This window comes from Toxoplasma gondii, chromosome VI, assembly GCF_000006565.2.
Source record: "Toxoplasma gondii ME49 chromosome VI, whole genome shotgun sequence".
Classification (NCBI taxonomy): Eukaryota; Apicomplexa; class Conoidasida; order Eucoccidiorida; family Sarcocystidae; genus Toxoplasma; species Toxoplasma gondii.
The window spans coordinates 2,677,029-2,698,325 of record NC_031473.1 but is presented as its reverse complement, the minus strand read 5'-3'; the positions used below and the strand labels follow the sequence as shown (position 1 = coordinate 2,698,325).

General features: G+C 51.6%; 4 protein-coding genes across 4 annotated transcripts; 2 read left to right on the top strand and 2 right to left on the bottom strand.

Moving 5' to 3' along the window:
• The first annotated feature begins 289 nt into the window (after window positions 1-289).
• TGME49_243540 (WD domain, G-beta repeat-containing protein) lies at window positions 290-6,107 on the top strand. Its single transcript, XM_002366812.2, has 4 exons — window positions 290-1,965; window positions 2,454-3,372; window positions 3,876-4,160; window positions 4,793-6,107. Exons 1-4 carry the CDS (start codon window positions 1,676-1,678, stop codon window positions 5,432-5,434), a joined length of 2,136 nt encoding a protein of 711 aa, XP_002366853.1. The 5' UTR covers window positions 290-1,675; the 3' UTR covers window positions 5,435-6,107.
• A 941-nt stretch (window positions 6,108-7,048) lies between these two features.
• Window positions 7,049-13,960, bottom strand: TGME49_243530 (pentatricopeptide repeat domain-containing protein). Its single transcript, XM_002366811.2, has 3 exons — window positions 10,147-13,960; window positions 8,585-8,934; window positions 7,049-8,020 (listed from the first exon to the last, which is right to left on the bottom strand). The coding sequence occupies exons 1-3, from the start codon at window positions 13,480-13,482 to the stop codon at window positions 7,447-7,449; spliced, it is 4,260 nt and encodes a 1,419-aa protein (XP_002366852.2). The 5' UTR covers window positions 13,483-13,960; the 3' UTR covers window positions 7,049-7,446.
• A 21-nt stretch (window positions 13,961-13,981) lies between these two features.
• TGME49_243520 (hypothetical protein) lies at window positions 13,982-14,822 on the bottom strand (the record flags this gene model as incomplete). The annotated part of the gene is made up of 1 exon (XM_002366810.2): window positions 13,982-14,822. The coding sequence occupies one exon, from the start codon at window positions 14,820-14,822 to the stop codon at window positions 14,286-14,288; it is 537 nt and encodes a 178-aa protein (XP_002366851.1). The 3' UTR covers window positions 13,982-14,285.
• Window positions 14,566-20,070, top strand: TGME49_243510 (OTU family cysteine protease). The gene is made up of 7 exons (XM_018780678.1): window positions 14,566-15,194; window positions 15,832-16,303; window positions 16,594-16,702; window positions 17,341-17,510; window positions 18,162-18,207; window positions 18,862-18,955; window positions 19,595-20,070. Exons 1-7 carry the CDS (start codon window positions 15,078-15,080, stop codon window positions 19,721-19,723), a joined length of 1,137 nt encoding a protein of 378 aa, XP_018637514.1. The 5' UTR covers window positions 14,566-15,077; the 3' UTR covers window positions 19,724-20,070.
• The last annotated feature ends 1,227 nt before the right edge of the window (window positions 20,071-21,297 follow it).

The following is a 21,297-nucleotide window of genomic DNA, read 5'->3' as shown; positions in this document are numbered from 1 at the left end:
GGCCTTATTACCCCAACTCGTAGACGCCTCATAGGAGAAGCACACGCCACGCCCGAATACAGTTCCTTCCTTTCAGTCTTGACTTCGTGTAGATACCCATTTCACAGAAATGCACCTCCTCCATTTTCCTACAAGCCCTTGCTTCTGCAAAGATGCGTTGGCGGTTGAGCAGCTTCGAGACGGCACACCGCTTCTGCTTGCACGCATGCACATCCCCAACGAAAAAACCCTGCTGGGATTTTACCACGACTTTCAGCGTTTGTGGACCACTCAGACACCATGTCTTACCGTTTGTTTCACTAAAGCAAAGTAGTTCGGCGGTCACACAGTTTTCTGTCTCGAGAAAGGTGTAACGTGGAGGGAACTTCTTACTTTTTATCGTCCTCAGTCTCCCTCCCCATGCATGCCGCCGAGAAACTCCTGCTCCTTGCTGACCAGGGAAATTCGAAACGCTCTGGATTGCAGTGGCAAACTCCCTTTTTTTCACGCACTCCAACTTTCGATTGGAAGGCGTGGCGTTTCCGTTCCCGACTGAACTGACGCTAGTTTTCCCCCCGCATTTCTGTGGACATGCCGCGATAAAAGCGCGAGGAAGCCCTCACTTACCATCGAAGCACGCTTTCTTCCGAAGAAGGAACAACACAAAGGAGTGCCTGAGCGATTCGCAGACGCAGAATTTCGTCTGTTTCCTTTTGAGCTTGGGAAGGGCGTTCCGGAAATTCTCAGCCCCCTTTTCGTTGTGGATCTAAATTGTCAGACTACCATCTCTCTGAAGGAACCGAGATCCACTCAACAAGGAAGTTTTCTTTTGAATCTACCACTCTCTGATTGGTGCGCTAGAAACGGTCACGTTCTGTTTTCTGTGAAGTCCTGCGGTCTGCGTCTTTCGTACGCGGACACACGTTTCTTCGCCGCCCTTCTTTCTCGTTTGCCTTCGGTTGCAGTAAGCGATTTTAGCGGCTTGTGTCCGCCACAGATCTTTTCGTTCTTGGTTGTTTTGCGGACTCCAGTCCGTCGCATGCGGTGTTATACCCGCATTCGTCTAAGTTGCGTTCCTTCTCACCAGCGAGAAGAACTGCGGCCATCCAACGGTAGAGTTCTCGTGTTAAGACGAGTCTTTTTCTCTGCGTTACGTCGTGTGAGATCCACTCTTTCTTCTCCTGCGCGTTTCCGCAGAGGCGAAGTCTCTTTCTGCATTCTCCCCATCTAACTTGACGCCCACCGTGACTTTCAGGGAAAGGCGTTACACACGCCTACATCCATTCAAAAGTCTTTTTCTCTGCTGACACCAACAGCGCGTGTCACCGCCTCCCTTCCCCTTCTCCTCCAGCTTTCGAGTGCCTGTCTCGTTCTCCTGCTTTTCACTGCGAGCGAAGGTGCAGAACTCGTCTTCTCCTGCCAAAGATTCCCTACTTGCTGCGTCCGGCTGTACTCAAAGCGCGGTGCCGCGCAAGGTTCCCCGTTGCCCTGATGATCTTTGTTCCCTCTGTGCGGCCAAGCGATTGCAGTCCAGAAGAAGACAGCCCACTCCATCTGTGCTCTGCCAATCCAGTGCACTTGGACCCGGTAAACAGAGACCTTCGAGGTCGCACACCGGAGTGGAGAACTCCGCAAGAGCGTTCGTTCCACCACGCGAAGTCGCGCAGCGAGGCGTTTCATTTCAGCGCTGCCCCAGATGGAGTCTGCGTCGCCAGCTGGCAGCGGCCAAGCGCCCGGGGTCGCGAAAAGCTTCCACGATGGACCTCGAGAAAAATCTCACATTTACTTCGGCCCAGTCTCTGCTGCAGCGCCTGAGGGAGTTGCAGCTGTCTCAGACGTTGTGGGCGAAGTTGACGCATCGCCACCCGACGACGGAGAAGAACCTGCTGTGCAGAAGCAACAGGAGCTTTTGAAGCGTTTCGAAGTCCAGCAAAAAGCCTCGAACTTCCAAGCGGTCTGTCCGACGCACGACCGCACTGTCAGAAAGTAAGGGGAACAGCGAATCCTGCTTCTCAGGTGCTCACCGTCTCACTGATTCTCACATGTACGTGCACTGATGTGAATGGATACGATTCCATACGAAAAGCGCTAGATGAGTACCCCAAACAGCTCTGTACTCCGTTACATCCACATCTGTCGGCAAATCCGCCAAACTCTGTCGCTACAGTAATGCACTGTAAATGACCAATATATAGTATATCTATCTATCTATCCATCTATCTATCTATCTATCTATCTATATATATATATATATATTTGTATAATTTATGCATATATATATATCTAATTTATATATAGATGTATACTATTTATATACAAATATAATATATATATATATATATATATACAGCTGTACTGATGGACCGTTCGGCGCAGAGCGGCACGGGTCTTTATATCTGTTTTCGTTCGTTTTTCTTTTTGAAGTCCTTTCCGTCGGTTTCTTTTCTCTCTGATTCCTTTATTCTCGCTGTCAGAGTTTTGCGCGCACTCGGACACCCGATCTGTCTCTTTGGCGAGGGCCCTTTCGAACGGAGACAGCGACTGAAGGTTCTCTTCGCGGAAGGTGTCTCCCTCTCTCCGGAGGAGCTGCAAAACTTTACGCTGGAGGACGAATCGCTCTCGCGAGCGGCGCGCGTCGAAGAGGCCTCAGCGGAAGACGTGGCGGAGGACGAACTTTTCTTCACGGAGGGAACGGAGTCGCTCCTCGAAGCCCGTCGGCTTATGTTCGGGGACAGCGTGCGGCGCGCGCGTCTGCGACTGCGACAGGAGCAGCAGCTGAAGCGGGACGTACCGAAGCCTCTGTCTTTCAAGTCTCAGGCCGCGTTGCTGCTTCCCTCTGCTTCCTCCCCTTCTCTCTCGCCTCTGCCAAAGGACTCCGTTCTGCGGCGCGTTTGCCAGTTTTGCTCTCACCTGCAAAGCCAGCTAGCTGTCCGTGCATCGCAGGTTGGCGACGACCGTCCGCTCACGTGCTGCAGATTCTCCCCAGGAAGCTCGCGTCTTCTCCGTTTCTCTTCGCGCCCTGACATCGCGACGAAAGCCACGGAAGAAGGAAGCGAGGAGACGGGTGAGGCGCCGTTGAAGCGAGTAAAGACAGAGCGTGGAGAGTCCGATACGGCCGAGGCAGACAGAAGGAAGGCGGCGAGGGAAGAGGGCGTGAGTTGCTTGGGAGAAAAGGCATCGGACCTAATCGCGGATCCCCACTTGCAGGAGTCGTGGGGTGGAGACTCTCAGTTCCTTGCTACCAGCAGCTGGAACGAAGTCGTGAAACTCTGGTCAGCACAAGAAGGGGAGCTTTTGCTGGAACTGAGAGGCCACACAGGACGCGTGCATGCGCTTGCCTGGAGAGACACTCCAGAGGGAGAGGCCCCGTCAGACAGCGACAAAGTCGAAAAGGTGAGACCTTCTCTTCTCGTGCATCTTCGTGCGTTTGTGTGGAGATCGAAGTTGCGACCTGTTCTGTTTTGGGATCTGCATGCAAATACGGGATTGACGCTCGAGAAATGCTAGGACACGAATACGGTTGTTTCAACAGCTACGCGTTTCGTCGACATGGGCAAGCATGCCAACCGGTCTCTATTAGTCGATTTTTCTAGATCTGTCAACTGCTTTTCTTTTTCTGTCCACTGTGTCTGTTGATGTTTCTGCATTTATCTCTCGATCTGGCTCTTGTGTCTCCCGTAGTGTCAAAAATTCCTGCCTGCCTCTATTTGGACGCGTTCTGTGGTCTGCACGATTCAAGAAATAGAGCCGACCGCAGGCATCGCCAGACCACAGGAACACGGAGAGGAAGAAGCCGTGCAGGAGACGCGAAAAGCGAGGCCAGGGATCCCCACTTATCGACTGAAATGCGTCTCCAAAATTCTGCATGCTGTGAGTGTTACTTCCGCTTTTGTCAGGGCGGCGTTCCCCTGCTTCTGGCGAGTGGCGGTGCGGACGGGGGGATCTGTTTGTGGGATATTCACCGCCTGCAGCCGCGGAATTGTGCTGGCCTGGCGTCTTCTGCAAAAACTTCAAGCAGCAACCAGAACAGTCGAGAGCTGCTGGTCTGCAAGCTGGAGGGTCACGAAGATCGAGTCAACCGCGTGGCTTTCCATCCCTCGGGGCGCTTCCTGGCTTCGACTTCTCACGATGAAACCTGGAGACTGTGGGACGTTGAAAAACAGCAAGAACTTCTCCTCCAGGTAGGCGATGCTCAAGAGGCGGCACGCGAAACAGACTTTCTGCTTCCACACCATACAAGTTTGACTTCGAGGCGAATAATGTACCGGGTTTTCTGCTGCATATCCAGAAACCTACATGGAAGTACACGCATGTACAGGACACTTGAGCACACAAGAGCTGCACAGTGACGGCGCGCCACTGCAGCGTGGCAAGTGCAGGTGAACATGCAGGCGTCTGCAGGTCTATGCCTCCTCAGGCAATTCCCTATATGTATCTATATCTATCTATATCTATATCTGTCCGTGTGTGTATTTGATATGTGTGTATTTATGTGTACATGCGTGGTAGCTGTTTTACTGACTGTATCCGTCGTTGTTGTGTATGCATTCTTGGTGTTTCTTGGATGAGTTGAGCTTTTCAGTCGGTGATGCTCGCTCTCTGTGCTTTTCATGGTGTGGTGCATGCGTGTCTGCGCCGAAGCCTCGATTTCGCGTCAGCTCTCCTGCGCCCCCCGGCGTGCGGGCCTTTATCCCAGTTTCTTACGTTTCGGACGTTTTTTTTTCTTTGCTCGTTTCCCCCGTCCTGTGCATCGCGCTTCTCTGTTCAGTCGCAAGACTCTTTGTTTTCTGGCTTCCTTTTGTCTGCTCCCCAGGAAGGCCACGCTGCGGCGGTGTACGGGGTGTCCATACACCCCGACGGCTCGCTGATTGCCACCACGGATCTGTCGGGGGTCGTGCGAGTGTGGGATCTGCGTACTGGCCGGACAGTTATGCCTCTCGTGGGTCACGTGAAACAAGTCGTTTCGGCTGCGTTTCACCCAATCTTGGGGAATCTCGTGGCGACGGCGTCGGACGACCACTCGGTGAAGATTTGGGATCTGCGCAAGGGGCTGAGCAAACAGTCTCAGAGCAGCCTCGCTGGCTCGAACCACGGCCCGCACCCGGGCAGTTCCTCTCACAGCAACAAACCGAGTTCAAACGTAGTGACCACCGTTCTCGCGCACAACAAACTGGTCACGGAGGTCCTGTTCGAGCCCGTGTACGGCAGGTGCATGTACACGTCGTCGTTCGATGGCCTCGTCAAAGTTTGGAGCGTGAACGACTTTGCGTGTCTGAAGACGCTTGCCGCGCATGAGGGCAGAGTGATGAGCATGGACGTGATGAAGGGCGGGGAAACTCTCGCGAGCGTCGGCTTCGATCGGACCTGGAAGTTGTGGAAGTGTGGCGCGCGCTTCTGTGCACCTCGGCCCTCCACCGAAAAGACCGGAGAAACCGCCGCAAAATCTGAGGCCTAGGCGCGGAACGAGGCGTGGGGAACTCTTTCTTTCACACGAAAGAGGAGACAAAGTTCGCAGCTTTGACAAATGGCGTTGGCTCCTCTCCTCGATGTACGAACCCCGGCTTTGATTAAGAGAGAGACTCTGCCGCTCACGCTTCTTCCCCTCGTTTGAACTGCGAACAAACGGCGTAGTTCCAACGATAGGCGGCGGGAACGCCGTTGGGAGAGAAGCCCTTTGTTTTTCTGGACACCTTCTTGTCTAGGGTGGGAGAGAGATCGGGTGCGTTTGTGGCATGAGCTGATGAGCAGAAAAGAATGCACCATTCTGCGGCGGAAACGAAAAGAACTGGAAGGTTTGCGGGTTCTATGGAGTACTCGTGAAAACAAATGGCGCAGTGGATTCAAAGAAGGATTGCTTGACGTGAGGACCGTTTGCGGGGAGGTCTCTTTCGCGGCATGATTTCGAGCAACAACCGATCTGTCAACATTATTCTCGTGATTCATCACAAGAGTGAGCTGACTGCCTTTCTTTCGAAGACACACTTTTGGAACACGAAGTTGGAGAAGTCGCCTGGCGCTCTGTGGGTGTCTCCAAATACTGAACCGAGAGACTTGGAGTCGCGTCGGAGCACAAGGTCTCATGCGAGAGTTCACCCTTCATCGTTTCATACATTTTCCTTTCACGCCGCCATGATGTTTCGTGTTCCACCTTTTTTCGTTTGATTACGCATAAGCCTACTCGAAAACTGGAAGTTCAGGGTCCGGCGTTTCGAGCTGCAGTGCACCAGTAACCATGCACGCAAACTGTCGACACAAAGAGGAACACTAGCGGCTAGTTGAAGAACTCGAGAGCTCGTTTCCCCCCCCCCCCCCCACACACACACATCCGAACGCCGACGTTGCCTACAGAGTGTGTAGGTGCTCTCACACCTCCCGACTTTCTCTAGGCGCGAATCAAACCCGCAGATCATCCTTGTTTTACGTAATTCACTTCATGCGGGTCAGGTTCGAGATTCTGTGCCAACGGCTCCTGAATCGTGACGTCTGTCTGTCGTTTCTGAAAATCTAGTCATGCTAAACGACTTCGAAAGCGGCAAAACTGCACTGGAAGCTATTTCCTCGGGAAGTGTTTGTGCTCGGACATACCACCGGTCTGCCCTCTGTCGAAGTCACGCGGAATCGATAAGGTATTCGGTTTTTTCGATTTGCTTTGCGCATCTTTTTCTGTGCCTCATCGAGTTTCTTCCTTCCACGAGACGCCCACTTTCAGGTTTGCTCCGTGCGAGTGACTGCACGCATCATGCGTAAAGCGACTGCGAAAAAGAACTGCAGTGCCTTCTGCCTCTGTAAATTGCTTTCATAGCTTGCTTTCGTTTCTTCCAGTGTCTGCAAGTAGTCTCCGCCGAAGCTTCCCGAGGAACTCCTCTGCGCTACGAGTTGGACTCTCGTTTACATCTTCAAGGTCTTGACTTGCCAGACCCAAGTTCCGTGCTAGACAGGAAGCAAATGCAGAGGCCGCGTAGACCTGAGGCTGGCCGGAATTGAGAGAAATGAGAGAGGCGAGGGCAGACGGCCGACGCCGCGCTGACGATTACACTTGGCATTCGTTGGGTATCGCAAACGAAAAAAGGGGATTTCCACACACCCAACAGAAGCGAGCAGAGTGTGCTCAAAGAAAAACAGGACAACAAACGGCATCAAAGACGACCGAAAGAGAGTGTTCGACGGACCCGTTGTTCCTGAACTTACAAAACCCCAATAAACTGTGATATTCATGCGAAATTGAGTAATGCAGTTATTTTTATCATACGCGCTGCGTAAACGCACACGAACGACCAACGAACATCATATCTGCATCCTCCCACCTGCATGTATCCCAATATACAGTACAGCGCTCCCAAAAGATATAGAGGTGTACAGGTGCATAGAGATACATCTGTCGTTGTCCACTGGACAGGCGACTTCTGTGTGTCTTTGCATGCGTTGTCGAGAAACGCCTTTTGGAGTGGAAAAGATCTATCTGTCTATTCATGCATCGACTTCGGGAGGGGGTCTTGGCCGGTCGTGTCTTTTTGCGTAGGCTTCGCCGCCCTTCTGCTTGGACTGGAGGAACTCTCCGAGAGGCAACCACGGCCTGCGGTTGCCTCCAAATTTTGCCTTTTTCAGTTTGTCTTGCTTGTCGAAGAACTCTTTCCGGACCTCTTGCTCAGGGGTCGCGTCGCCCTTGAGGGGTACTCCGCGTTCCGCAAAGACCTTCAGTTCGTGTTCGTCGATCTGCGTCTGAAGCAGCTGCTGCTCCTTTCGGTTCTTGTCAAAGACGTCTTGTTTCTGCAGCTTCACGAACAGACCAATCATCTCGTGAATTGCCGTGATCTCGCGGCCCACGCGCGCCAGTCGGTCCGTCAAATGCGGAGTAGGAAACACCTTCAACGCGTACATCTCTTGGAGAACCTTCACCGTTCTGCTCGCCGACTGAGAATCCATGGCTGTGCTCAGAGCCAAATGAAGCAACGCCGGTGGCGGCGACAGCGACGTGTGGCGCCTCATGAAGTCCCAGAGCGCGAAAAAACGACCCACATCTTTCAAGTCTCTGGCGAACATCCTAAAAGAGCAAGTGGAGAGAAGGGCAATAGAGACGTAGCGACTCGGGGAAAGAAATGAAAAAGTAGGAACAGCATGCGGTGAAGACAGAGGGGCACTTCGATAAAGGCCTCCACAGTCCACGAGACGGGATCGACATTGATTGTGGAGTTTGAGAATTCGTCCACCACTCAGTGCTATCTCGATATCCCGTTCAGAGATCTGTCTTCATCTAGATATGGTGCCGTTTTCTCTAGGCCTGTAGCGATAATGTTGGCTCTATCTGCCTGTCGACCTATCTTGTAAGGTCCAACTGTCCGCGAGCATGACCCCAGAAGAGACGTCTAGCAACACACGCGAACATTCGTATGTTCACGTGTATAAGCATATATATATATATATATATATATATATATATGTATACGTTTGCTTATGTATATATATGTACATGTCTACATATGTGTCTGTATGTGCATATAGTGTTTGGAATTGGTCTGCGTATACAGATGTGCTATGCGAGCCGCGTACACACAGCCGTCGTCGATCCAGACGGTTTTGAGTTTTTTCCAGCCATTTTCTTTCCTACGTGAGGAGAGCTTTGTAGGTGTAGATGTCCGGTTCGCAGCCGAGGACGTGGTACTGCTTCAGCATTTCGACAGCATACTGGGAGAAGCCTCCCGCGATGTAGACCTCGAGCAACGCATTGAGCGTCTTTGTTTCTATTTCGACGCCTTTTGCGCGCATATCTTGAACGAGGTGCCAGGCGTACCGCAGATTCGCAATTCGCTCGGCGTCGCTGACTCTTGGCAGACGCATTGCGGAGGCGAACACGCGAATCACCAAGGTGTACATGTAGGACGAAAAAGAAACGTTTTCACGAACCATCTGACGTACGACGTCCTTTGCGCGCTTCACATTCCCCTGGGCTGCGCACGCCTGCAGAACGGAGACAGCAAAGAGACAAACCAGACTGAGGGGAGACAGAGGGCAAGGAGACACATCGAGATTTGCGGGAAACGGAGACGACAGTGGTGACACGGGAGATACATGGAGGAGCAGAGAGTGGTAGAGGGACCGGCGAAAACGGTTGAGAATACGAAAGTAAGGTAACAGAAGGAAACGAGGTGGGAGATTGAACTCAAACGTATGCAAAAACAAGGAAAGGAGAAAATGAGGAAACTCAAGGCGACTCGACGGGAAGACAGCGAGCGACAGGCTGACCTCGACAGCAAACGCCTGACAAGTCGAGGAAAACGCAAGAAGCTGTGGGAGTCTAAAATCGAAAGGTCGGAAGGGAACCATGCCGACGAACATGGAAAGTGAAAAGAAGACGAGGAGCACGAAATCAAGGGACCACTGGAAACGACAAAGGTAGCTTTAATGGTCAGGAGCAAAGGACATGCAGCAAACGGTAAGTGGCAGCTGACACAGTTACCATACAAGAAGAACTCAGCTGGTTGCGAGAGACACTGACGAGCCCGAAAGCGTAACTGCGTAGCCTCAGTGGTGTGCAATAGAACCGCAGCGCAACGCTAATTACACAGTGCCAGCCTGATTTATTTCGTTGCGCATTCATTAAACTAAACAGCACGAACTTCGTTTCGTTCGTTTACAGGACAGGGACTTCTGGCTCCTTGAGTTCCGCATACACGAGAGACGTTTGCTAACACGGAACGTAAAGCGGCACAGAACGCTCCTACCGGTCACCATGTCTGGTCTAGACAATTATCCTTTTCACATGCATTTTGCCGACACAATTATGCTTCTAGACAACTATGTATTTACCGACTTATACATCTAGATAGATGTGCCACATGGATACCAGCTATTCAGGCACCTCAAAACCTGTACAATAATGTATCTTTGCACATCTATACATACAAAAGCGTATACATTTGTATACAAGCCAACACCCATTCGTTAACCTGCAGAGACACGTCCTTTTGTACACACAAATGCCTATCTTCTAGTGTTCAGAGACACACCTGCCGACTTTTATCCAAACACCGGCGTATTCACTTCGTGAAGACGCAGACATATGCGATTCTATACAGACAAACGCAGATTCACTTTTACAAGCGAGCCGCAGATCCACGTTTCTACAAACAGACAAACTCGTTTCCTTCAGTCGCTCTCTGCGTGGTGTACCCTGAGGAGGAAGGCGTAGACGGGGAGCGTGATAGGCATGTCTTCTGCGAGCATTTGGTGGTAAAAGTGGAAGCACTTGGACGCGAAGTCTTTTCTGTCGCAGCATGCATGCATGAGTTCCGCGTAAGTCACGTCTGTCGGGTGGAGTCCCGAGGCCCTCATGTCGTCGAGGAGGTTGATCGCGCGTTCAGCTTCCCCCCTCACAGCACATGCTTTGATCATCACGGTGAACAGGACCTCGTCGGGCTCCAAGCCTTTCCAGGTTCTCATCGTCCAAAACGTTCGCCAGGCTTTTCTGATTTTCTTTGCTCGAACCAGTCCATCAATAAGCACCGTGTACACCACGCAGTCCGCAGGGATGTGCTCGTCCTCCATCTTCCTCAAAAGCGCAAACGCGGAAGGGAGATCCTGCGCAGCCACGTGAGCTTGAATGAGGGCAGCGTACACGCGAGCAGAGGGAGGCGAGGAGAGAGTCGCCCGCATCTTCAGGAAGAGCATGCGCGCGCATGCACTGTCTCCCCTGCGTGCGGCGCCGCCAATCAGGTGGACGAAGGACTCCTCGTCAGGGGGGAAGCCGTGACGAGCCATCTTCTCGAGGACGTCGAGAGCAGCTGCTGTGTCTGAAAAGAAAACCTTTGCCTTGATCAAAGAGTTGAAGTTCTTCGTAGACCCACGGCCGGACTCCAGGAGGCTCTGAAAGCTCAGTGGCGCCAGCTGGCGCATCTCCTGCTCCCGCTGGTGTCGCTCGAGTCCAGGGAAGTATCCCACAGAAGACGCCCAAGTGTCCAGAAGCGAAGGGTCCACGCCTGTCGCTTCGTACTGCAGAGCTCGCCGCTTCAACTGCCGAACTAAACTCGCTCCCGAGTCCAGCAAACCTTCCGCGAAACGATCCGAATCCGCGCGACCTGAGGAAGAAGGAGACATCGGAATTAGCCCAGATTCGGGCACTGCGATAGAGGAGGGAAGCGAAGAAACAGACACGGCGTGCGATGACGAAGAGAGAGAGGACGAAGGAGACACTGAGAGGTCGGCTGGTCTCTCTGATGCGCGGCCTTTAGGATGCGGTGTCTTCTCATCATCACTCGCCATTCGGTTCGCGTCTATCATTTCTCTTTTCGCGCAAACGTTTTCCTCTGACGAAAAGACACTGGGAGTGCCGTGTGCGCTGCCTTCGTCTCCGTCGACAACCTCCAGCTTGGAGTTCCTCAGCTCTGCCTCTCGTGTCTCCCCAGAAGCGTTTCCACTGTCGGAACGCGGGTGCATGCAGTCATGTGAGGCCTGGGGCACTTCAGTCAAGCCAAGTTGCGCCATAAAGCGGTGGGGCTCGACTTTCTTCTTCGCCAGCCAGTGGGGCGGCGCCTCTAGGGAAGCAGCTTGGCGATTCGCGAGGACTTCTGCTCTCCGTTCCCTCCGTCCTCGTCCTCTCCTCTCGCTCGCGCGCGCCTCGTCTTGTGCGCTCTCCGCCGCCGTCTCCACAGGAGCCTCTTGGCCTTCTTGCCACTCCCATGTGAAACAAACCTTCTCTGGAGCAGAAGGAGAAGCCGAAGGAGACGAAGACGAAGGAGACGAAGAGGAAGAAGAAACCTCTTCGAGTTGAATGACACGGTTCAGACTGGGAGCTGAGGAGGAGAGCATCGCGTCGAAGGCGGGATGAGTCTGGGTTGAAGCGCCAGAAGCTCCGCCCGTCTCTGTTGTTTCCACTGTCGGCAGTTCCCATCGAACTTTCCTCTTCATCTCTCGCAGTTTCTCTGCTCTCAGTCGCCGTCGTCGCTCTTTGTTAGTTTCCTCCTCTCCATCCTCCGGCAGGCCCTTTCGTCTCCTCCAGGCGCGAATCTGCTGGTCGATGTCTCCTCCGTCTTCTGCGAAAATCGACTGAGCGGCCGTTTCTTCCGCCTTGCCTTCTGGCGCTCCAGCCCACGCCTCGTTGCCCTGGGGAGACAAAGTAGACACTCGAAGCCGCGAAGCCGAGGCCGCTTTCGCGTCCATTTCTTCGAGTCGCTTCGCCTGCATGTACAGCCAGTGCTTTCGAGGCAGCGGCGCCACTTGCCGCCTCTTCAGACGGCGGACTTGCGCCCGTTGTTCGTGAATAAGTCGAATCTGAGCAGAGACCGACGACGCTGCCTGGAGAACAGGCGAGCGCGGTTCCTCGGGGAATTCGACGCGGAAGATCGGTTTCTCGGTTCGCCTTTGTTTCACTTGCTCTTCGTTTTCTGTTCTTCTCCCGAGGCCGCCAGTCGGAGAGCGAGACGCCAGAGGAGAATGCGGCGTCGGGGCTCTGTGGTCTGTCTTTGTCGAGGGCCTCTGAGACGCGGAAGCAACGAGAGGAGACGCAGGAGACTCTACGTGCGTCTGAAAAGGAGATAGTCGGCCTCCGTCGTCTGCATGCAGCTTTTCTGGACGCTTGGAACGCTTGCTCATTGTTGACCGAAGAGCCTGGAAATTCTCCCGGCGACCGCGCGCCGACAACCCCCCTGACTTTGCATTCAAAAGGTTCCCGCCTTCTGCCTTCTTCGCGGAGGCTTCGGCGGCGCTGGCAGGAACTGCATACGCTCGCGCGAAAAACGCACTCGAGGAGGAAACTCTGTTTCGGGGGTGGCCGAGAGCCAGACAAGGAAGACGCTTGGAGGCAGAGAGACTAAGACGAAGCGAGTGAAAAGAAGAAGAGCGGCTACTCAGACAGGAAACAAAAGAGGCGCTGAAACTGAGAGAAGAGGAAGAAAGGAGGGAGGAGAGAGAACGAGGAGGAAGAGAGGACGGAAGGCGGATCGGACCAGAGAAGACAGACGATGAGATCGCAGACGAAGAGAAGATCCGCGGAGAAGCCCGAAGAGATACGGGGTTGCATGACTGTCTGCGAAAATGGAAACTGATAAGAGGTGAGGAAAGCTGGAAGAAACGAGGTGGACTTTCTGCGTCGACGAATTGAATTCTATTCTCAGGTACAGAGCGCGCGCCACGTTCGAGCACACAACCCGGAAGAAAACGGTGGAGCACCTTCGCTGAATTACCCCGCGGTGAAACTGACCACCTCAGTTTGTCTCTTCTGTCTCTTCGCGCCGAAAAAACGGAGACGGCGCCGCGGCGTGGCCCATCTGTGCGACCTCCAACGACACGCGGTGTATGTACACCCGACGTGCGGTATCGGATTACACTTGGACACCGGAAACATAGACATCGAGCCGCTCTGTCAGCTTGTGATCTGCATGCAGTGACGCAGCCCTTTTGGCGAGTTCTTTGAGGTGCAGAGACAAAGCACGAGGAACGAACGGGTCGTAGAAGAGGGCCTGGCCCAGCTCCGCGTACCGGAAGGAGACGCGAGAGGGAATTGTACTCCATGTTGCTTGCGCCTGGCCACAGAGACAGAGTATTCAGTGTGAAAGCGCACGCGAAGGCCGCCCTGCCCTCGGTGAAGCCTTCAGTTCCACGTCAACAAAAAGTCTCACTCATTTTCGGACTCAGATCGACACGTCTCGCGACGGGTCACAGCGCAGCGAGGCTCAGGTGTATGTACACCCGACGGACGCAGGGAAGAACGCGGAAGGAAATGATGTTCTTCACGTCCAATCTGAGTCAACGGAAAAGAGAAGACGTCGGGGAATCCCTCGTTTCCAGACCAGAAGACACAGAAAGACGAGAGAAAGCGACGAATGCGAAAAACAGAGGACAACCCGGCGACAAAAAGAGATAGAAACGTGACAGAGGGATAAAAAAGGAATGGAGATAAAGGAGGAAACGAGAGGGGCAGAAAGGGATAGAGAAGAGAACACGAAGGAGAAAGAAAGGCAGATGGAAGAGAAAACAAGGGAGAAAGAAAGGGAGAAAGAGGAAGGGAGAAAGAAAAACAGACAAGGGGAGAGAATCGTTTTCTACACCACTCAGTGTACTGCAAATTGGGTGGTTAGGGAATCTGCGAAAGGACTTGTCTCTCCAGGCCGTTCTCCTACGTATTGTTAGACTGCATGCACGATGAGAACAACGCGGGGGCGATGCATCATGGAGAAAGAATCTGCATCGCATATCTTTCTACTTCCCCAACAGACTCCACGTGCCGAGAAAGAGGATATCGATTGTTCTTCAAGGTCTCTGGACGCATGCAGACAAAGTCAAGGGCGGGACTTTCGCGGTGTCTCGACAGTGGATCATGGGAGACAGCGAGGACAAGAACAGTGGAGCCGAACGGAGAAAAGTGAGAGTTGAGAGAACGTAACCTCCCCGTTGAGTGAAGAAAGAAAAGAGAGGAGAGCAGAAAGAATTTGCAGGAGTTTATCTCTAGAGTGGAGAAGGAGATTTGTGAGAGAACGCAGAAAAACGCATGCAGAGGAGACACACAGCATGAAAAAACGCGTGTTCTTTACGCGTTCAACCGTCCCTCGGATAGGATTCTTCAAGAGGCGATTGCCAGATGGTTTTGAAAGACATGTTTTCTGTTTTCCAGGTGTCAATACACTCGTGCGGTTTCTTGATTGTCGGATGTTCTTGTTTTCCTGTCCGCCACCTTTTGTCGGTTTTCCCCTTTTCGGCGGTGTTCGACACTGCACACATCTCGTCTTTGTTCGTTTGCCCGTTTTTCTGGGTTTTCTGTCACTTGCTTCCTCCGCAGTTTCCTTTCTCCCGTCGTGAAGCTGGCTCTCGATGTATCTGTCGCCCCTTCTCCCCCGTTTTTCCTCGGAAAGCATCAAACACGCACGAAGCACAGGCGAGACAGGAGACAGAGAGGACGCTCGTCTTGAGTAGCGAAACGAGACAGAAAGAAGAAGAGAGAAGGAAAAAGAGGACCAGCAAGACGGATGAAAAGAAGGACAGGGAAGAAGAGGAGGAAGGCGAAGAAAAGGACGGCGAAAAACAGGAAGGAGGCACAGAAGTGAAGAGCGGAGAGGAAGGAGAAGGAAACTAGGACGAGGAAGATAACGGAGTGAAGAGAGAAAAGCGAGATGGAAAACAGCGCTGCGAGTTCGTGGGGACCTGGGGCAGAACCTTCGGAGAGCGAGAGCGAAGAGGGAGGAGGCAGTCGAAGAAAACTTCTTCAGAAACAAAGAAAGGAGATCAAGGTTCGTCTCTCCGCCTTCTCCCTTTGCAATTAGCTCCAATTCCTTCTTCCCTCTTGGATGAACTCATTCAGATCAACACGCATGCATAATCAAGTCTATCCTCCTGTAAATATACGTCCATCTATGTTTAGTTCCCATGCCCACTTTCTGAGAACTGCCTCGCATTAAGATGTAGGTACACGTACGTGCAGCAACCTGTATACAGACCTGCATATATATACATATATACATATATATGTATGTATATATATGTCTAAAGAGCATTTACGTATATACATGCTTATAACTTTGTATACCTATATATATATATATATTTACATCGATTTTTAGACGTGAGCATGTGGTGCTCCCTCTGCGGGTGAATAGCGTCTTTTCTGCGAGGATTTCGGGGCTTGTCTCACACTGCGTTTTCCGAGTCCTCCTGGAAGCCTTTTCAGTGGAAATGTGCAGGCGGGCGTACATCACATTTTGCATGATGCAGTTGAGTGTCTGTGGGGACAGGATTGTAATCCAGTACCAGATAAGGTGTGAGCATTAACTCAGCAATTCGCACAAAGTCGAGCGGCCTTAGGGCAGTCTCTTTTGACTTCGCATCTGCATCCTGGCTTCTTCGAGAATGTTTTTGTCATTCTTCCAGGACCTGCAAGCGGCGAGTAAACGTGCGATTGCCGGGGCGAAGATGAAGGGAGAGAAGCAGCGCCTGGAGCTGGAGTTTCGGCAGAAGGAAGCAGACCTCGTTGCTGCGCACAAGAGACAGCTCGCAGCTTTGTCCAAGAATGCAGAGAAGGCAGAATCTGAGGAGGCGAAGCAGGAGATAAACGGAGAGCGAGAAGAGACAGAAAATGCAGGGGTCTTCGCGGAAAAAACCACTGTGGCTGCTGGGGCTGCCAGCGCCTCGCAGGGCCGAGACACCGGCGCACCGACCGCGGGTGTCACCGCGTCGCCAGGCGATAGCGCGGACGCGGTCGTCAACGCCTTCGCTTCGCTGAGGCTGTACGGCGGCGACGGAGCCCGAGAGCCTGCAAAGCTTTCCAAGGCACAGCAGCGCAGAAGGAAGAAACGCACAGAAGACGAGGCGAGAGAAGAAGCTCTTAGGCTCGAACGAGAAGGTAAAATAGAGAAGCGAGAGCGGCAGATGCGCTCAGACTTCAGGGTCGACGGTTCCAGGAAATTTTGTGGGGGGTGAAGCGGTGCAGGGTATCCATGTGGCAGGGAAGCGCGTGCAGTCCAGTGCGACATGATGGGAGAAACGATAGTCGAGAGTTGTGCTTCCTTTTTTCTTTTCCCGAGCAACTTCCGCCATCCACATTCCACTTCTCGTCTTGGCCGCGGACCCACATTTCTGTTTTCTTTCGTTCTTTTGCTGTGTCGCTGTCTTTGTGTCTTCTGCGTTTTCCAGAGGCAGGTCCAGATCCGGGTCAAGTAGAGTGGGAGCTTCTGCGAACGCATCTGCAGAAGCGAAACCTCGCCATTCACTCCATCGCTGCTGACGGGCACTGTATGTACAGGTGGGCACGGGCGCGGCAATTCCCAGCGCAGAGTCACCGTGGCAAGGGTGTTCTGTATTCGTCGCCTTGAGATGAAAATGAATCTCTCGATGAAGGGGCTCTTGGCTTTGTCGGCTTCTCCGCGAAATCGCAGACTCTGTGGAGAAAAAGAACAGGGAAGAAGACAGAGACGTACGCATGCACTTCAACAGTGGAGAAGGACGCGTGGATGCGTGGAAGGGAGTGAAAGGGAGGGTGTTTAGTCGCGGAAATAAGATGCACACCGCCACTGAAAATGTCTATCGACGGAGGGGGAAAGAAAGATAAAGAGAACGGTGCGAATACAGTTCTCTCCCTGCAGGGAAAGTAACTGGCTCTAAACTCACCTAGGACGGCAAGCGGCACTGAGCAAATCCACGTCGTTCGTTTTGCTGCTTCACGGCATGGAAACATTTAAGCGCAAATAAACATGTCGACGTGTTAAGGTGTATGTACACCTGTAGCCTGAAAGAGACTTCCGCCAGTGTCCACTTACGTGTCTAGACACGTGGAGGGGGGCGGAAGGCGACAAAAACGATGGCTCGTTTCTCGAGTGTTTGTTTCTTGTTTCCTACACTGCGTAGGGACAGGTTTTAGTCTCGCGTTCTTTGCGTTTTCAGAGGCGTATGCCATCAGCTCCAACAGATTTCTCCGCAAGGCGTCGAGTTTGCACCCGAACATCCCGCGACTTGGGCTGTTGAACAGTTGCGGGACAAAGTTGCGGACTTTCTCGAAGCCAACCGCGAGGAGTTCCAGCCTTTCCTTGACGATTCAGCTCAAACTGAGCAAGGTACATCTCAAGAAACCCTCTTCACGAATTCGAATGCACACATTTTCTACAGCTTGACGGTCTTCTGAACGCTTGCGGGAGGACATCCAGAGGACTGTCATTATGCATTCAAATACATATGCCAGGATATCTGTATCACAACACACTCTCTCTCTCTCTCTATATATATATATATATATATATTTGGATATACATAGGTGCTGACATACATATACACTAACACAGAAATAGACGTGGACGTGTATGTTGATATATGCGTCTGTCAATGCATACGTAGGTCTAGGTTTTTCTTCTTGACTGTGGCTCAGAAGGTTGTTTTTTCTGCCACTGCGTTTTTCCCCATCAATCCGGTGCAAGACCATCCGGCCTGTCGTTGTCTGTCATTCTGCAAACGTAACGAAGGTTGTTGAGGCACTGGTGTCCTCTGGAGATTCTGAAGGATTGCAAAGCTTGAAATGAACGCTGTGTATAGACAGATGTGGTTGTGACATGGTTTCTTCTTTCCGGTGTTTGCTCGTTTGTTTTCTTTTTTACCGGCTTCTCCGCGACTGCGGATGCGATTCGTCTTCGTTCCGTTGTCCTGCCTTGTGCTCCTTTTCTCTCCCGTTGTCACCTTCGGCTTGCGTCTTTTTCGTGCTCTGCGTTTCTCAGGCTTCGCGAATTACTGCGGAAAGATCCGCAACACTGCTGAATGGGGGTGAGCAGAGCGAAGGCGCAAGCTGAGGAGAAAGGGAAGAAAACGTGACCCTGGACGCGCGGCGAGCACAGCGATGCGGGGAGGAAGGCCGACCTGTGGGAGGAGCAAACATTCCAGAGAAAGAAGGACCTGAAAGTGTCTCGACAGGCGTGAAAGCAGGCACCTGTCCAGCCGAGGGCGTCTAAAGAAGGAGGATCTGTTTCGTCTGTAGAAGTGGAATTAGTCGGAATATGCACAGAGCAACCGCTCGTCAAAGTATTCGTCGACGACCGTGCGACATCCGCGAGTCCAGACGCTCGGGGCCCTTGACGGAAATGTATTTGTTTCTGAAGGGTGGAACAATCAGGAGAGATTCACAGACATCGTTAGAGATGTACCAGTTCTGCCAGTTCCCGTTTCTCTCCGTCTTTTACATGTGTTTCTCGTTTTCTTGTCTATGTGCACGCAGTCACGCTGTAAATGCAACTGCTTGCGTACCTTCGTTTCCTGTTACTCCGAAGTTGCCCACAGAGACGCCTTCAGAGAGAACATCGTGAAAGCCACAGTGCCTTTTGCCTCTCAGTAGGGAGGTCAATTGCTGACATGTGTACTCGCATTTTCGTCGCTGGTCTCCCTTTTCTGTCACGGCCCTTGTGTCTGTTTTTTTCGCTCCAGAGGAGAAGTCGAGTTGCAGGTGATTGCCAAGGTTCTCCAGCGACGCATTCAAGTTGCCACAATGAATCAGGGAGAATTTCTCCTCCTCACTTATGTAAGGCCTACACACACGCATATCTAGACGCAGGTGTATACGCTCTAATACATAAAAAATATACATATATATATATATGTATATATACGTATAAATGCAGTTGTATGGATAGGGGCGAGCATGGTGGTTTGAGTTTCACCGGGTAGGCAGATCGTACTTGTGTGCGTTTCGCTGGGTTTTTTTAATCGATTCCGGTAGTCACCTTGTATGCTTGTCGTATCTGCCATTTCAGACGGAGAATTCTTTTTTTGACAACCATGAGCAGGTTGCTCTCGTCGCGTTCTCTATCATTGTCTCTACTTGTGTCCTGCATTGTGCTATGTGTCGTTTTCGCAGACGACGGGCTTTGCGTGCATTTCACGAGCAGTCGGTCGCATACACATTTTTTATTTATGTCGAGGTTGTCTGTATCTCCATCAGTGTATGTGTGTAGTGTTTCGACTTTGGGTGTGTGTTGGCACGCATGCGTGCGTGCATTTTATAAGCGGGTGACATGTATGTAGAGGAACTGAAGCAGGGCACACACTGCTTCGATAAGCAATACACTTGCGGGAAAGAGTAGTCTATCTTTGCCGCTCCCTGCGCAAATCCTGATCTCTGTCTCTCTGTTGTTTCTCCCATGTGTGTCTTCGTGTATAGGGCGAGGAATTCCCTGAAGAGTCATCGCCATTGCGCCTTACCTTCCATCGCCACCTCTTGGCAGCTGGTGGGCACTACAACTCAGTGGTGCCGGCTTCTAGCAAGACATCGGACTCTGATGTCGAATAAAGAGGCATTGACAGGGTTTTCCGAATGTTCTCCGTTCGGCTATTTCTTTCCACAATTTGCCCGCTTTTGTGTCCACAGGAGCCGCAATCGATCTCAGTGAAAGATGTCAAGGACCACAGAATTCCCTCTAGTCAGGGTGAACTTCTTCGCTAGTGCCCGTGTGTTTCTCGTTGTTTCTGTAGTGCTCTGAGGTCATTATCCACGCATGCATACGTATATATATCTGTATATATATATATATTTGTGCGGGGAAAGATGGAGCCGAGTAGATGGTAGAGCGACTTAGAGATAAGTAGAGATGTGAATTTAAATATTGTCTGCAGGGTATGCATGCATCTCCTGTGCGTTTGCGTTTGTCGGGGGTGCCTCGTCTGGTAATTGTCTTTGTTTTTTCTTCACAGTGAGCATGGCTTTTGGCTATCTACACCGTGTGCATATATATATATATATATATATATATATATATATATATACGGAAAGATAGCGTGCAAAAGGACGACACCACGAGATGCAGGCTTCACCTCTTTTGAGAGTTTCGGCAGGCTACAGGGGGTGTTGTGTGTCTTCCTCAATCCTTTCGGTCATCTCTTTTTCCCGTCACTACGAATAGAGAGAGTCGTGTGGTTCATGAGAAGGAACAGCAGTATGGTTGCAAACAGCAACAGAGGGCAATGCGGAGTCGACACGAAAAGTCTACCACAGTGGAATTGACTGCCCAGGCGAGGTGAAAACCAACAGCCGCCTTTGATGAAGCGAAATAAAATTCTTTCGTCAGCTTGATGTGAGGTCACAATTGTACTCCACTTACAAACAAAGCCCGTATCTTCCTTCCCCAACACAAATTTGTCAAAAATCGCAACTTCGCGTGCAAAGGCTACCGATATATATATATATATATATACATATATATATATATATATATATATACGTGCACGCCTCTGTGTGCATGCGTGCGCTCCGTAGAACTACCGTATGTCATCAGTGCATAGTGTTCTACGCAAGCATTTGGAGCTGAACGGTTGATGTTCAGAAGAGGCACACTGTATGCCAAAAAAAAACTACTCCTTCACATTCCTCTGTACGAATACAATTTTTTGCTTGCAACCAAGGACCAGGAAGCAGTGGAGGGGAATCCGTGAGGGAGTTTTCTTTGAGGAGAGGACCCCAGTCATACTCGGAATAAACCACTGTTGCGTGTCTGGAACACTCAAGGAAAGCGATGAACAGGAACAAGGACAAAGCAAGTTACTTAAAATTAAAACATGCATGCCCCGCATACACGCAGGTTTCCCTGGCTTTGTGTTATTCAACAATCACCAATCTTTCAGTGCAACATTTCACCGGAATGCTGGAATCTCCTGACTCCCCTGCACTCAGCCTAGACATCGAAGTACCTGACACTGTGAAGACACAAAAAAGGATCTACTTCTACCATGTAGTACTTTCTCCTGATTTAAAATTGGTGTTCTACTGTAATGCCAAGAACATATGGTTGAACAATGCCCGTTCACTCCGCCTGTTGTTCTCCATTCACAGTTTTTCAGACGTGGTAGCGCGTCGTGGTGTCGCTCCTC